Genomic DNA, 17325 nt, shown 5'->3' with positions numbered 1-17325 from the left:
GGTGGGAGGTACACGGCCCCACTCCCCTCTCCAGGGAACCGAATCAGGGAGGCCTGGAATTCTCGCCCTAGAACACGCCGAGGCACTGACGATTCCGAAACGCTGACTGGAGCCGGCGCACGGGTTCCGAGAGGCCGGCCCCTGGAACACCAGACGCCCTCGGCACAGGCGTGGCGGCCGTTGGAGCCCGTGCACACCGGCGAGTCCTGGAATAGCTACCTAGCTTTTCTGCTACCCTCGTGAGACATAAACTTTAAAACTCACGCCGAGTTCCAACTAAGATATACCGGAAAATGCGAAAGAAAGGGCTAAGTACGTAGCGGCTGCAGAGGCCAAAGACCACGATTCCCAGCATTCAATGTCGCCTACCAGCTAGTCCGTTGCATGCCGGGAACTGTAGTTCCTCACCACCGCTACGGAAGCGCCGCGGGGGCATCGTCAGCCTCCACGTGTTTCTCTTCTCCAAGCAGTATCAAATTGAAAGCTGGCTGCGAATAAAATATCGCGCTAGAGCATTCTCAGCGTGATCCCACGCGCACAGAAAAGTGGTGAATGCGTTGCCATGGCTACCGTTTCCCCTGGTCACGGAATAAACGTGCTCCAGGACCCGGAAGTAGTTCGGCAGCGACCTCGCCAAAAGAAGGGGATGTGTTCTGTGCTGACGTTCATTGGACGGTTTCCCGAAGAGGCCAAAGCTTCCCTGGCAAAGAGGCGGCCCCGCGTGAGAGGGGCCCGCGGAGCCATTTGATTCGAGAAAAGAGGCTAAGCATGACCAATCGGCAGGAGCCACGCTTCGGGCACCGGGTGCCGCACCTGGACTGCTCCGATTGGTGGACCGCGGTCCCCCCCACGAGTCCCCATTGGATACAGAGTGTGCGTGGTGCGGCCCGATTGGTGGGTTCGTGTTTCCCGTCCCCCGCCCGCGAGAAGTGGGGGTGAAAAGCGGCCCGACCTGCCAGGGGGGTAGTGGGCGGACCGCGCGGCTTGAGGTGTGAGGATCTGAGCTCAGGGGTGGGGGGGCGGAGGCGGCTCCTGCGTTCAAAGGCACTTGAGACTCCCCGGCCGCCCGCCATGAGGGCCCTCTGGGTGCTGGGCCTCTGCTGCGTCCTGCTGACCTTCGGTGAGTGATCCTGGAGGAGCCGGCACCCCCTGGGCGCCCCCCCTCCTCAAGCGCGGCCTCTTCTCGAAGGTTCTGGGGGGGCGTTGAGCCAGGGAGGGGGGGGTAACAGGCTCTGCGCTGGGCTGAGGTGGGATGTCCAGCGCCTTTCCTCGAAAGAGGCTCGAGGGATTTCGTCACTCGTCACCTCTTCTGGAGAGACCAAAAGCGAACAGTCATTTAAATGCCCCCCTACATTTCCTGGCGGTCTCGGCTACTTCGGGGTGGGGCCTCTTGCTCCCCGGGGAGGACTGCGGGTGCCCCTCCCGGAGGACTTGTCACTCGCCGCAACCTTTGGCCATCCGAGCTTGGGGACCCCAGCCCTCCGCCTAATGACTCCTCGCCGAGCCGCGTTTCCTTTCTTAGCCTGGAGCCCGGGGCCCTGGGTCGGAGGAAAGACGGTATCGGCGTGTTTGATTCACTTTTGCACCAGCTCCGTAACATCTTAAAATCTAGTTCCAATTCTTCCCCTTCTCAGGCCCCTGAGCCCGATTTCACTTCCCGTCGCCAGAGTTTGCACAAGCCCCACTTGTATTCTGACCTGTGTAATGAAGGTCTAAGTTTGGCTTGGTCAGTTAAGAGGCCTTGGCCTGCGCGCAACACGTGTGAGCGCTGGAGCGGCCTGGGATCAAATCCACTAAACGTTATTTACCGAGCATCTGAGCACCGCTCCAGGGAAGTGATGGCAGCCTCCGCATTTCAGAATCTGCTGCAGGACCTCAGTATCCCAACTTACGAAACCCGCTGACTGGGGCTCACGTTGGGCATGGAAGTCAGTGGATTGGACCTTCCATCCCCACCTCCATATTTACCAACTGAATTTTGCAACCCCTACCCCTTGCCCTTTTTGAAACTATTCTGATAGGGGAAGGAAGAAACAGTGTTTAAGAGTGTTCTGGTGTTAAATCTCCAGGGTCGGTCAGAGCTAACGAAGTCGATGTGGATGGTACAGTAGAAGAGGATCTGGGTAAAAGTAGAGAAGGCTCAAGGACAGATGATGAAGTAGTCCAGAGGTTTGTGTTCATTTGAAACTGTACACTTAAGCCCCTGTGCACTCTGTAGAATACAGTAACCTTTTGTATCTTTCTCCAGAAGTCTAGAGGATGTGTAACACCTTGAATTTAAATACCAAAGGTGGGGGGACTAGTCTCAGGAGTGCGCTTAGAGCTTGCCTCTAGGAGTGTCTGGTCAAAGTTGAATTCCTTTTGAAAACTGTATTGCAGCACTATAGCACTATAACCTTGCTAAGACTAAAGCAAATATTTCCAATTGGCTTTGCACACAATAAATGTTTGTATTTACTAAGTTTTAAAAAGAGGATTTCAGTTTCTTGAACAGTGTTTTAAAATTTGGCCTCTTAGGACTTAACTGTCAGTTTCATAGACCTTTAGAGGCCAAAGCTTCTCGTCTTTGCTTTTTAGTAAAGGAAAGTTGGATTTGTTTTTCTGGCAATTTTAAGAATCATGTATTTCCAACCCATGTCAAAGGTAACTTGTGATAAAGTAATGTGATGATAGACCAGTAATCTTTTATAAAAGTTTCCATTTTACCATTTTAACCCTTTAAGATAACCTTGAGAGCCCACTTGTGTGCTCATCACAGATCCTATATTTGTAAGGGAACTAAGCTATGCAGTGTTTGTTTATTTAACTTATTTCCTTAGAGAGGAAGAAGCTATTCAGTTGGATGGATTAAATGCATCCCAATTAAGAGAACTTAGAGAAAAATCAGAGAAGTTTGCCTTCCAGGCTGAGGTTAACAGAATGATGAAACTTATCATCAATTCATTGTATAAAAATAAAGAGGTAAGCAACATGTGGTTAGGATAATATTTTGTCTCTGTGCGTCAGCATGCTTGTTTATTTTAACTTGTGAGTGTACTTAATTCATGTCCCACCAAGTAATTAGGTAGCCAAGTAAGTGTTGCTAGATACCTACTGTGTGTGTTGGGAAAAGGGATGTTGTTAGACTTTTCCCCCCTTATTTTCTCTTCCCCTTCCCCCCAAAATGTGCTTGGCTACTAATTAGTTGTGAATAACTAGCTAATTATTCCACAGACTTTATAGATTACATCCATAAAAATCAATAGTAGGAGAATGAAAGTGTTACCAGTTTTAGCAGTTCAGGTTTCCTTTATAGTTGATAGAACCCTTTGTATAAACAATTGTCCATTCTTTTACCAAGAGAGTAAAGTTACCTCTATACCATAAGAAGTCTTATTTCTTGGAGAGTATGCTTTCAGTGTACAGAGAAGATATAACATGAGTTTGACTTGAATGTCCCATCTATCTTGAGGCTAATCTGGTTATTTAATCTCACTTCCATATAGATTTTCCTGAGAGAACTGATTTCAAATGCTTCTGATGCTTTAGATAAGATACGGCTAATATCATTGACTGATGAAAATGCTCTTTCTGGAAATGAGGAGCTAACAGTCAAAATTAAGGTAAGCTTAAAACAATTTTCTTTTTAATGTTTAAAAAAAATTCTTAAAGATAGGGAATCCAATAAGTTAAAACAGGATAAAGCTGGAGTAACAAATAAACCTGAAGTCTCAGGCAGTGCTGGCTTGTGTCTTAACCTGTGACTGCTTTTATGCCACACAGTAGAGTTGAGTGGTTGTGACAGAGACCCTATGGGCCACAAAACCTGAAATACCAATTCTCTGGCCCTGGTTTTAATCATCAGTCACAGGCGCCTGTGGCCTTTGCTTTGCATTGTCCTCCCTGCAGGACGGGGACTGATTGAGCTGCCTCCATCTGGAGTGTAGCTGGTTGCCATGGTGCAGAAAGTGCTTGGAGGGTCTCCTATCAATTGAAGACTTCAGCCTGAAAGCCACCCTCCTGGCTCCCACTTGCAGCCCATTGGCCAGAGATAGTCATGTGGCTTTACATGGATTGCAAATGGAGGAAGTTTATTCCTACTTTGTTTCCCAGAGGCAGAGGGTCAGGGATATATGTAGTGAAAAACGTCACAGATTCCACAGATTCCAAGCACAGAAGCCATTCCAGTTTTGAGTCCTCATATTTTCTATCAAGGGAATAGGCAAACTGTTCTTATCTTGAATTTTTTTCTTCAAAAATATTTTTAATTTGTCTAGGTTTATCTCTGCCCTTGGACATTTAGACCATTCTTTGTCCTCTTTATATTGAGAATTTTCTCAGATGCACTGAATTTAAGATACTCTATAAAGATGTATACTTTCCACAAAAACCATGAAAAACTGTGGAGGAAAATAACTGTTGTTTTCCATATTAGAATCAATATGGCCCAGGGCTGACGGTTTCTCAATGTGTTGTTAGTATTTACCTGGGTCTCCACTGGGTATTGAAGTCAGTGGGTTTGTTCTCGCCTAGCATGGATATGAAGCAGGTATGACTGTCTTGTTCTCATCTTGCTTTTAGTGTGACAAGGAGAAGAACCTGCTGCATGTCACAGACACCGGTGTAGGAATGACCCGGGAAGAGTTGGTTAAGAACCTTGGCACTATCGCCAAGTCCGGGACAAGCGAGTTTTTAAATAAAATGACTGAAGCCCAGGAAGATAGCCAGTCTACTTCTGAGCTCATTGGCCAGTTTGGTGTTGGTTTCTATTCTGCCTTCCTGGTTGCAGATAAAGTTATTGTCACATCAAAACACAACAATGATACCCAGCACATCTGGGAGTCTGACTCCAATGAATTTTCTGTAATTGCTGACCCAAGAGGAAACACGCTAGGACGGGGAACAACAATTACGTGAGTATGACTGAGTCCTAATAAGAATGAAGAGTCTAGCAAGGATCTTGATGGTCCAGTTCTGGCTGGAGCCAATGTTTTTATTCTGCTTTAATTCCCTTGCCTATAAAATGAGAATGAATTATTCTCATTACTTGAAAATTTTTGAAACCTAGTTTGGGGGATATTACAGTTACAGGGGCTGCTATCCCTGGAGCGCACCAAGTAGGAAGGGCTCTCTCCCCTGGGGAAGAAGCAAGTGAGAAGCTGCGCCTGGAGGCTTGGTCCCAGTTTCCCAGGTCGGCGAGACTTTAGGAAAGGGGATTCAGTCTGGGAGCATCACAGGCAAGGTGTGGGCACACACCCTATCCGGGGTACAGGGCTCCTCAGTGTGGCAATTACAGGTGCAATTTTTGATTTTTTTTTTTTTTTTCTTTTTTTTAATGGGGTTTTCTGAAGGTGGAGTGGAGACTCCGAGGGGTTGACTTGAAAAAAGGGCACAGATACGGGCCTTGAGCAACACTAATAAAAGTTCTTGAGAAGAAAATGTTTCACTTGAGAGTATTACAAATTACTTCAAATTAGTTTTAAGCTAGTAACTATCCTCTGTCCAGATGAAGCAGGTCTTATTCCCAAGTAGACAGGATAACAGGCAGCTGTTTGCTCCCCCAGTCCCCATTTTTATTTCCCCTCCCCCCAGCTACATCAGAGATAGAAAATTCTTTTTTTAACCTACTTAGAGATAAGAAAATTACACTCAGAGATCCACTGACTTAGCAACTTCTGCCAAGTGATAAATGTATATAGCCTCAGTTTTTTAATTGTTTTCAATTTAATCAACAGTGAGGATTTTTAAATATTCAAGTACAAATCATTTTCTTCATCACAGAAAGTAACATTTCCTGTCTTCATTTTCACAGATGTTTTTTTAATGAAGGCTCATGAGATAATTGCATTTCAGTTACTTGCACTAATTTATTGTTCCCAATTTACCTTCCCCTGCATTTGTTACTAATATGCACATCTGGTCTCATTGGGAAGCATCACTAGTAATTATGCCCCACTTAGTGCCCGCTCTGTTAGGTGTTAGAGGAGTGTAGGTAAATATCCCCTTAACTAGAAAGAAAATGTCCCAAGAGGTGCTGGTGTTGCAGGTGACAACAGCTAGACCTAAGGACCATAAAAGCAAACATTGTCGTCTGCTGCCCTCCTAGCACCTGACACTTAACTGCAGCTATTTCCAGGAAGCAGTGAGGGTGTTCAGGACAGTTTCATGCAGGTAGCATGGATGGTCGATCAGTAAAGGAAACTCCAACAGGTTCTGTTTCACCTGAGCAATTAACCTTTTTCTTCAAGCTTGATAGCCCACCATTTCACTCAACAGATAGTCTTGTGTGCCTGTCATGGAGGGTCTAGGACTACAGTGGAAAATAAGAGGCTTCGACATCACTCACTCTAGTAAGGAAAAAAGCGTGAAGCATTGCAGAGGGGCAAAATGCTAGAAAAGAAGCTATGGGATGTCTTTATCAGAGGGTTTAGATACTCTGAAACTAACACGTTTGAAGTTCTAGCTGCAAAGGCCTATGTGAATAGACAAAAGAAAAGGGAGAGTTGAGGCCAGGCACTGGTTAAACTTGTTTTCTACAGAATTTGCTTTGTCTTGCTCCCTCCTTGAAACAATCCACATAGTACCTAACTTCCATGACCACACATCTAATTTTATACGCCTCTATCTTAAATGTTAATATCTTTATTTAAAAGTTATTTAAGTTCCAGCTCATTCTCACCGTTACGTTCATCATATAATCTTAACCACTGTCATGGATGCAGTTTTACCTCTTAAGGTTCGCAAAACTATATTCTTAGTCTAGATCAGCTAGCAATAAAGGACCAACTACTAAATGCTAAGTTTTTGACTGTAGGGTCTGTCCCATGTCAATGCTGCTGTCCTGTATGTAGCAAGATGAGGCCATGTCTTGCTACAATTTCTTGGTGCCAGCCAGTTTGCCAACCCTGGTCTAAACTCACTGGTGTGCTCTGTGCTTATTTATCTAGTCGCTGTTTTAAGTACCTCTGAGCCATCTCACCATCAGCTTTAATTTGCACCCAAAACTGAACTCGCCTTCAGCCCCACATGGCTAAGATGTTTGCTCTGAGCACCAAGACTCAACTCTCCAGACTGTGTCATCATACGTTATTGATGTGATGGCAGATGCTGCTAAACTACACACTTTTTAAGGCAGGGAATGGCCCTAGAACAACATTCTTCGTATTTAACGGGAACACAAACATCAAGACACAGGCTACTCTCTGTATTTGAGAGTATGTTGGAGGTGGGAGTTACGGAAGTGCCCAATAAAGCAGCAGCAGAACTATTATCAAAACTGCTGTCCAGTAGAACTCATGACTGATGGCAACAGTTTTAGGTGAGGCATACTAACTCAGATTGATTTTTCTAGCTTCCTGCCACAGCTTAATATGAACCTTCTAAATCTACAGCAGTCATTTGATTTCTACAGTAACTACCAGTATATGTAATTCCACTTTTCTCTAGAATATTTTGGTGCTTATCTTCAGCTACTTAAGATCAATTTTTTTCAATTCTTGAATTGAAAAGCATATGCAGAAGGTTGGGAAGGTGTTCGTTTTCTACTTAAAATGAAGTATTCTCCACTGACGGGAATATGAGGAAGCTTTTTTTCCCCTTCATTATACATGTGTTGAATATATGAAATTCACAAACCCTTATTGGTGATGACATCATGGGTTATGTAAAACTGCTGACTTAACTAGCATTGCACAAAGGTTTTTAAGATGAAATTTATGACCTTATAAATCTTAATATAAACCTTCTAAACCATGGATGTTTATTTCTCAAATGCCTTTCCTTGCAGCCTTGTTTTAAAAGAAGAAGCATCTGATTACCTTGAACTGGATACAATTAAAAACCTTGTCAAAAAATATTCTCAGTTCATAAACTTCCCCATTTACGTATGGAGCAGCAAGGTAAATCTATTAGCAAAATTTTATGTATCGCTTCGGAACATATTTAACGCTTAAAGAATGAAGATTAAACATGAATCTTTCAATACATGATACTCTTAGGTTTTCTTACTGAAGGGACTTTTTGTGCTGTGATTCTGTATCTTGTTTATAAATGAAATCAGAATTGAGAAACAAATGGCGTTTAACCATAATTCTACTTTGTATTTACAGACTGAAACTGTTGAGGAACCCTTGGATGAAGAAGAAGCAGCGAAAGAAGAAAAGGAAGAGTCTGATGATGAAGCTGCAGTAGAAGAAGAAGAAGAAGAAAAGAAACCAAAAACTAAAAAAGTAAGTCTGGTTAATTTCTCAACTTTAAGAATTGTTGGAGATATATCAGAGTAGAATTACTGCTTAGTATATATTGGAGAAAATGGGAAAACCCAGATTGGAGTGAAGCTTCAGTTCTTAGTCTTCTTTCCTCAGTTGGTAGATCCATACCTCGAATTTTAAACAAGGGCACATTGTGTGTGTCCATCTGTGGTTTCTCCCTCTAGACAGTTTTTAGTAGTGAACAATAAGTGATTTTCCGTCTTCTATACAACTGGAGACTGATAATTGTGTTTTACATTTTTTAAAACTCCTGTATCTATAGATATTAGACCCCATTGGCAAGAAGCATGCTAGATCAGTGGTATCCTTTGGTGCCTTCTATATCCCTTTAAAATGGCCTAAAGTTGTGGTTACTAACTAGATTGTGGGTGTGTACTAGAGATTAATCAAATACTGTAACTTCAGGTTGAAAAAACTGTCTGGGATTGGGAACTTATGAATGATATCAAACCAATATGGCAGAGACCATCAAAAGAAGTAGAAGAAGATGAATACAAAGCTTTCTATAAATCATTTTCAAAGGTAAGTATTACTTTAGAATAATTGGATAATGAAACACTACTAAATCAAAACTACTTTAAAAAGGTGCTATAACTATTTCAAGAATTGGTTTTTTACATCTTTGCATTTTATATTAAGTGCTAAAAGCCATTTGCTCTGACAGGGACTCTGGATTGCCAAGTGTCTGTTAAACAGTAAGAGCTATCTACATAAGTAGGTGTTTGGTTTCCACTGCAGAACCCATAAAAACTAAAATCGTGCTGTTAAATGTCTTTTAAGGTTATGTTTAAAGAGCTTGTTTACAACATCAAACATTGTGAGGTCATATGCCTAAGAATAATTGTGTTGCCTTGCCAGTTTTTTTTCTTTTGCCTTTTTTTAACTCGGAAGAACCTAAAGCTAGTATTAAGGCTGTTTCAGGTTAATGTTCCCTCCAAAACAATACTTTATACAAGATGGAATAGTTTATTGGATTTAGCAGGGGTAGATAAAACTATTCACTTAATTGTATTTTTCCATTATTCCACCTATTGGTTTGTTATTTGACCTTTACTTTCCTTCTGCTTACATCCAACCATCCTTTAAGTCATTTCTCTAGAAACTCCCATGGTTCTGCTGTACTTTTCTTAAGTTCTAAAATGGTCTATCAGCATCCTTTCACCTAAGGCAGCTGTATTAGAAATATAAAGTGAACCACATAACTGATTATTAATTTACTAGAAGCTCTATTTTTAAAAAAATGACAAATGGGCACCTTGTGTTATTTTTCATTATTTTGTACAAGTCTTCAGTGTTAGTGTATTTCGCGCTTGCTAGCACATCTCGGTTTAGATTGCTGCACTTCCAATGCTAAGTAGCCGCCTGCGGCAGAGCAGTGGATAATGCCCATCTCAGGGCTTCTGTTCGAGGCTATATACAGGTCCCTTTCTACCCACTGCTACTGTGCCAGTGCTGCAGAATGGTGCTCCCGTGGACCTCTGCAGTTGATAGCACGCCCGTGAGGTGTCATATGTTGTCATTTTCTCAGGGTGGTGGTTTCCTGTCCTGTTCTCAGACACCTGGAACCTAGGCGCATGCAGCCTTTCCAAGTGTGCGCGCAGGAATGATGTTGCATGCACAGCTGGGTCTGGTAACTGGAACTAGAGCCTTCGTCATCTTTTTCCTTCCTTTATGCCCCACCCCACCTCCCCTTTTTGGTAAGGGAACTTTTGTTAGTGAAATGTTAAACTTAATGTAGCACATAAGTTACTGAGCCTTTGCGCTGCCTTGCTTCTCCTGAATGCGCCTTCTGAATGACGGATCCTGACTTCCCCTAGGAAAGTGATGACCCTATGGCTTATATCCACTTCACTGCCGAAGGGGAGGTTACCTTCAAATCGATTTTATTTGTTCCCACCTCTGCTCCACGTGGTCTGTTTGATGAATATGGATCTAAGAAGAGCGATTACATTAAGGTGGGTTTTTAGTCCTTTAAGCTGATTTGAATTTGGAAAGTGAGACCTCAGAAAGTGATTTCCTGTTCTCTGCTTAGCTGTATGTGCGCCGAGTATTCATCACTGATGACTTCCATGATATGATGCCCAAGTACCTCAATTTTGTCAAGGGCGTTGTGAGTATCTGAAGGTTGGGGTGGGAGGATGAAAGTAGTGATCTAGAAGGCATTTTTGGTTTTGAGTTTTTTCCAGTGTTTTTATTGCTCTCTGAACTTTTCTTTTGCCATCCTAAGGTGGACTCTGATGATCTTCCCTTGAATGTTTCCCGTGAGACTCTGCAGCAACACAAGCTGCTTAAGGTGAGTATCTTTGGTAGGTGAGTGTCAAAGAGGCAGGCCTGTGTGCTCTTTGATTGATCTTGAAGGACAAGCTCCGTTAGCAAGTGTATTCCCCAGCTTTTGAGACAGTGCCTTGCCTTATCAGATGAAGAACTTAATTTCATTCTGGAATTAACCAAATACTGAAGATCTGATTGCTTTCCCCTAACATTTTATATAGTAAAAATGTTTATATGTAAGAGAAAAGTTGAGAATTAAACAGTGACCAGTTCCACTGTTCTCACTTCCTGGTCTAAACAATCATAGAAACAGTAAAGCAGTCTTGTAACAATTTCCACCACAAGCTTGTTTGTTTTGCCGGTTGAAGGGTTCCAGTGTGTTTGCTCCTTCAGACAGCTGCCACCACACCCCTCCCGCCTCACTCAGTGCAGGTTCTCAAAAGTTCGAGATCAGACAGTGTTTGATCAGTATCCTTTGGTTTTCCTTAGGTGATTAGAAAGAAACTTGTCCGTAAAACTCTGGACATGATCAAGAAGATTGCTGATGAGAAATACAATGATACTTTTTGGAAAGAATTTGGTACCAACATCAAGCTTGGTGTGATTGAGGACCACTCCAACCGAACTCGGCTTGCTAAACTTCTCAGATTCCAGTCTTCTCATCATCCAACTGACATTACCAGTCTAGACCAATATGTGGAAAGAATGAAGGAGAAACAAGACAAGATCTACTTCATGGCTGGGTCCAGCCGAAAAGAGGTGAGAAGAATTCCAGCTGTCAGGGATCCGGGTCTACTCGAGGATTCATAGTCAACTTGGGAGGGAAAAGGGAAATGTGATTGTAATTGTGAGTGGAGTGGGCCCAAGACGTGTCTGAGTCACTGGCGGGAAAGTCCTGTTTGCTCCCCCACTGAGTTCTCCACTTGTAAAATGGGGTTGTCACTGCTATCTAAACATAGCTGTGAGGGTGAGCAAAGAAAGTAGGGCTGATCTTGGAAAACTTTATTTCCCTTAATTTTGTAGGCTGAATCCTCTCCATTTGTTGAGCGACTTCTGAAAAAGGGATATGAAGTGATTTATCTCACAGAACCTGTGGATGAATACTGCATTCAGGCTCTTCCTGAGTTTGATGGGAAGAGATTCCAGAATGTTGCCAAGGAAGGAGTGAAGTTTGATGAAAGTGAGAAAACCAAGGAAAGTCGTGAAGCAATTGAGAAAGAATTTGAGCCTCTGCTCAACTGGATGAAGGATAAAGCCCTCAAGGATAAGGTATTGTACAAATTACAACTTGTGAAAATTTCAGCATCTGCATTCTTAAGTTTTTGTCAAATGAAAATTGGCAAACTAGTTACTTTTTAACTGGTAAAGGTTGTACAGGTCATTTGATGTGATTAAATGACTGGAAGAAAAAGCTTAAAATTATGAATTTCAAAAAATTAAAATAGTATCACTGTTTATTCTATATGAGGTTATCAGTATTTTTTCTTTGTAAATGAAAGCTTTATATAGTTGAATATTGCTTTTCTCACTACAGATTTGCATAGATTAAATATATAATTTATATGTTTTTACAAGTTGTTACGTGTTTCTGACTGAAAAAAAAAAATTATAATAAATGACAAAATCTCCTAAGAATCCAAACAAAAGGTACCTTTATGGTACATGTTTATGACCCTAAGTAGTGAATCGTTAGGAAGAAGAAATGAAATTATTGAGTGACCTTAGCTACTGACAATGGTGTGTGTTTGTGCCTAACTTTGGTTTCTCGTCCTAAAGATTGAAAAGGCGGTGGTCTCTCAGCGCCTGACTGAGTCTCCCTGCGCGCTCGTGGCCAGCCAGTATGGGTGGTCTGGCAACATGGAGAGGATCATGAAAGCTCAGGCGTACCAGACGGGCAAGGACATCTCTACCAAGTAAGGGCCTCCTGAGAGTCCTGCCAAGGTGTTGGCTCTTGTCCGCCTTCCTCTACAGAATACTGCCAGTCTCTTCCAATTACTGATGTGTCCATGGCTGTCTACTGCAGACGAGAGAGACAGGCTTACAGTGGACGGATGAAGGTCTTAGATCCATGATGTATTTTTCTTACAAATGGAAATAAATATGAGTTCAGTCCCTTTTAGTCACCACACATATTAAGTTACTCAAGATATATTAATCACAGAATACAAAATTCAAGAGGCGTGTACGAAAGAGTGGATCTTTGGGACATTCTCCTTTTGAGAAAACTGTATTTCAAGATCATGTTTTAATGTCACAGCAATGACCTTGAAATTGTTTACCCTATACTTTTAATTCTTCTATCTGAAATGTCTTTATTTGCTGCCTTATTCCCACCAACACCTCCCTTAGAACTCTTCTCACAAGTTGTAGTCTCCATTGTCATACTTTCAAAGATCCATTAAAGAAAAATATTGTACAGTGATGCTGGCTTTATATGCTTCATCCCTTGATTGAAGAAGAAAGTGCTTCAAATGTTCTCCATTTCAAGTTACTATTTATCAAGTTACCATCCATTCAGCAGACATTGGAGAACTGAAGTAGATATTGGTGCTGTTTTGTGACAGTCAGACTGTCAAGATGAGAAATCAAAGCACCATCTTCTAACACCCTACACAGATAATGGGTACACCTACATACGGGTAGGTGTGGCTCCTTGTCCTGTTTACAGCTCTAAGGAGGAGAGGAGTTACAAACAACAGAATAGTCAGGGTTGGGAAGCTGTGTTCAGAATGCATTGGGAACTGAGCTCAGGTAAAAGAAATAATGAGAGGTGTTACAAGCAGGACCCAGCCCAGATATTTTTGATAGCTGAGTCATTTATGGTAGTGAGAATAAATTAAGAGGGAATGAACAAGATGTTAAAATGGCTTAGCCACTCAATAAGGTGATTGGGCACTTGGGATTCATTAGTAAATAAAATATTTGTCTTTATTTCACTCCATGCCAGGCCCCCTTTAAAAGGAAAGGCATGATTTAGCCATTCAAGTATGTTTCAATTTTTCCAAGACTTGTTTTCTATAATCATGAAAGTTAATAGGAAAATACCAAGCCCTAAAATTTGATATGATTTTACCCCTTACCAGTTACTATGCTAGCCAGAAGAAAACATTGGAAATTAATCCCAGACATCCACTGATGAAAGACATGCTTCGACGGGTTAAGGTTAGTACTCACATGGCTATACTCCTGTGCCTCATAACTTGAATAATTTGTGCCTTCATATACACAATGTGACTTCTTACATCTCAGGAAGATGAAGATGACAAAACAGTTTCAGATCTGGCTGTAGTTTTGTTTGAGACGGCAACTCTGCGATCCGGATATCTTCTACCAGACACTAAAGCTTACGGAGACCGAATAGAAAGAATGCTCCGCCTCAGCTTAAACATTGATCCTGATGCAAAGGTTTGTACCCCTCGCCTTCTGCGTAGGCTACTTTTTAATTTCTTTTCTTTCCTTAATAATAGGTTTCCCATGTCTGAGATAGCTCTGAGAAATTTGACCAATTTCTACTCTGTTATAACAGTATTGAAGATTTTTTTTTAATATTTATTTATGCTTACAGAACAGGGGGGTACAGGCCAAAGGTGTGGTGGATGAGAGGATTCACCAGAGACAGAGTGGGAAGCAGAACAGGCAGACTGACTTAAGTACACTGCTGAAGGGAGCAGCGGGCAGGTCAGGAAGCTCCCTGGCAGGGGTCACACTTGTGCTGAAATGGCTTACAGAGAGCTTCATACTGCAGTGCTTTAACCCCTTGCCCCACCAGGGAGAGCCCAGTATTGGAAGATTTTAACTCCTTTTGCTAATGTACTGTGCTGGAAATAAAAAAATTCCTTTTTGCCCTTTCTTTTGTGAGCTTGAATATTAACTTTAGAGAAGTTTACAGATAAACAGGAGTGAAGTTGATTATAATTTCACACATTAAAACAAAGTGCAGTCAAATCCAAGTAACAGGATCATTAATGGGCTCGTGAATGCTGCTTTTAGGTGGAAGAAGAACCTGAAGAAGAACCTGAAGAAACAACAGAGGACACAGCAGAAGACACAGAGCAGGATGATGAAGAGGAAATTGATGCAGGAACAGAGGAAGAAGAACATGAAACAGCAAAGGTATACCAGGAATAGAATTGCATTTTTAGTTCTGATAAAGTTGTGTGTGTATGTGTGTGTGCGTGTGTGTGTGCGTGTGTGTGCGCGCGCCCCAAATTCAAAAGGTGGGGCAAATCACTTTCCTCTTTCAACTGTACACTTCAGATTTTCTACATCCTTTAACCTGTCTATACTGGATGTTTGTAACAGCTTCCTCGGCCCACTCTGTCTGCCACTTGCTTCTGCCTCACTGTAGACAGCAGCATTTGCCGTTGTCAGTTTTTCCCTTTTCCTGTTCAGGAGCAGTTTGATCTTGGTGGCTTCTAAATTATTTTGCATAGGCAAGTAGTTATATCACCTCAGCTGAAATAACAAAAATGGCCTAGGCCCCATTAATGTACTATTTTTTCCTGTTAGCCTTTGGTTTTTTTTACCAAAAGATTCATATGCATACATACCTATACATAAGAGAGAAATAGTTATAACTTTGCTGTTTTAATGTCTTTTGGCTTCTGTTTCCACAGAAATCTACAGATGAAAAGGATGAATTGTAAATTATAATCTCACCATTTGGAATCCTGTGTGGAGAGGGAATGTGAAATTTAAATCATTTCTTTTGAGAGACTTGTTTTGGATACCCCACCCCCTTCTCCCCTGCACTGTAAAACATTGGGATTGTGGGTCACAGGAAGAAGTGGGTTTTTTAGTTGAATTCTTTTTTAACATTCCTCATGAATGTAAATTTGTACTATTTAACTGACTATTCTTGGTGTAAAATCTTGTCATGTGTATAAAAATAAAAAAGTCCCAAATACTCAGCTGCTTGCTTGTCTTTCATAGTGCAGTATATAGAACTACCTGATAATACATGCAGTTTAAAAAGAATCTGAAGTTTTTTTCCCTCAAAAAAATAAAATGTGTATTTATTGAAAAGTGTTTTTAAAAATCAAACTTCTAAAAGATCACCCAGGGGGAAAAGTTTTCTTTAAAGAAGAATTCTGAATAATAATGTATTTCTCCCTTCAGAAGGCTTTTAATCTTGCCTCCCCTTTTCAATTGTGGGCTGAACCTAGTGACTGTTTCTAAAGAATAATACACAAAGGGGAAAACAGTATGTACTGCAGAGAAACCTGGCAGATACCACCAAGTGCTCACATCTGTAGTATTGCGAAAGCCAGGAAATAGTTCACAATCTAAGGAGACCAGCAGCTCACTACATGCAGGGCTTCCTTGGAGGCGCAGGGTTAGGTCCTGGCACTGTCCATACATGTCCAGCTCATTCCTGCATGAGTCTGATGCCCAACCCACATGGCACAGGGACCTCTCCTGTCTTCCCCCGCTGCTCCCCTCTGTGGTGGACTTCAATAGATCTGCCTTTTCTGCACCCCACTGTGTCTTCCTCATTCCCACACCTCTGGCCTACACCTCAGTTTTTGTATGCACAAAAAAAAAGTCCTTAAAGGGAAAAAATAAATGCAATGCAGTAGTCTTGATTAAAACTGGGGAAAGCTAAGTCTGGGATCAAATTAACGGGTTTCTTAGCTTGAATATGGTCATGGTAACAAGATGATACTGTCATGAAGACTGGGGGAAAGGTATACAGGAACTTGACATTATTTCACTAAATTTATTCTCAAAAGGCCATCCTTGAAAACTCACTGAGGCAACTGTAGGTATTAAGTGAGGAATCACATCTAGCATTTCATTTCTTTGAGACATACTAATCTATGGCAGAAATTGTTTTCACTAGTCATTGCCAACCAAGGTATCAGTCTTAAATGTCCTAATGGCATTTTCAAAGATCTTGCATGTAACTGAAAATTTTGTGGGACCCATTTTATGTTCTATTACGTTTTGTCAAGGAACTTGACCATTTTCCTGATCATCTAGGGTTTTTTTTAAGTGCTTCTCTTTTTAAGTGCTTCTCGCACATGTCACACATCTGATTCTCCCAAATTAGTAAGACGGAATTTTGCATCCTTAGGGTGCTCTTGGATCAGCACCTGTGGAAGGAAAGGCCATGGGACCAAGCTACAGAGGAGCAGAGCTGCAATGCAGGTGCAAAGGCAGCCTTGGTCACCCCCTGGGGACCTGAGCTAAAATGAGCCCCATCAGGGGTGTTAAAATGACTCACCTTTCTCCTCAGAGATTGGTTACGCCAGGGGCCCCTTCAGGTGTGCCTTGCACATGGCCTCTCCCTAGGTAGTTCCCCCCTGGGGCTAACAACTTTGCTGGCTGTTCCCTGAACACTCATCCCAGGTACAGAGGACTATGGAGAATCTGTGCAACACATCACCGTGCCTGACACAATGTGTGTTTTCCACAAGAGTAGTCAACTTCCCAAAAAGGGAAAAATCACTTGGTGAATCACTCAGAACTAGCACTTACTGAAATGATGAAGGCATTTTTACTTTAGGTAAAATTTTACCAGCTGCATCTCCAGGAAGTCATTATCTTGTGTGAGAGTTGAGTTTAAATCATGACTTTTCCTCACAGCTAATCACTGCAGCAGTAAAAGGAGTGTGGGGTGCTTCTAATGTATGGTCCACTGCCGTTCACCCTTGGCATGGTGGCATCACCCTTACACAAACTGGCCTCAGGGACAGGTGTGTCCTCATGCCGAGGGGCAACCATGCCCCCAGCCCTTCTTTCTGGACAGTGATGAGGGGCCACGCACAAAATGCATGGTCAAAGCTCACCAATTTGATACTCA

At 42.2% G+C, this 17325-nt stretch overlaps 1 protein-coding gene across 1 annotated transcript; it reads left to right on the top strand.

Annotated features, from left to right (window-relative positions):
• The first annotated feature begins 951 nt into the window (after window positions 1–951).
• Window positions 952–15445, top strand: HSP90B1 (heat shock protein 90kDa beta (Grp94), member 1). The gene is made up of 18 exons (XM_012720504.1): window positions 952–1120; window positions 2070–2169; window positions 2820–2961; window positions 3486–3602; window positions 4561–4892; window positions 7766–7877; window positions 8088–8209; window positions 8657–8771; window positions 10067–10204; window positions 10282–10359; window positions 10477–10542; window positions 11010–11279; window positions 11544–11789; window positions 12297–12433; window positions 13604–13682; window positions 13770–13925; window positions 14511–14633; window positions 15137–15445. The coding sequence occupies exons 1-18, from the start codon at window positions 1072–1074 to the stop codon at window positions 15164–15166; spliced, it is 2412 nt and encodes an 803-aa protein (XP_012575958.1). The 5' UTR covers window positions 952–1071; the 3' UTR covers window positions 15167–15445.
• Window positions 15446–17325: the final 1880 nt, after the last annotated feature.

Source organism: Condylura cristata, unplaced genomic scaffold (assembly GCF_000260355.1).
Source record: "Condylura cristata isolate star-nosed mole 26May11 unplaced genomic scaffold, ConCri1.0 scaffold00004, whole genome shotgun sequence".
Taxonomy (NCBI): domain Eukaryota; kingdom Metazoa; phylum Chordata; class Mammalia; order Eulipotyphla; family Talpidae; genus Condylura; species Condylura cristata.
Note: the sequence above shows the minus strand (reverse complement) of the source record. Positions and strands in the feature narration are given on the sequence as shown.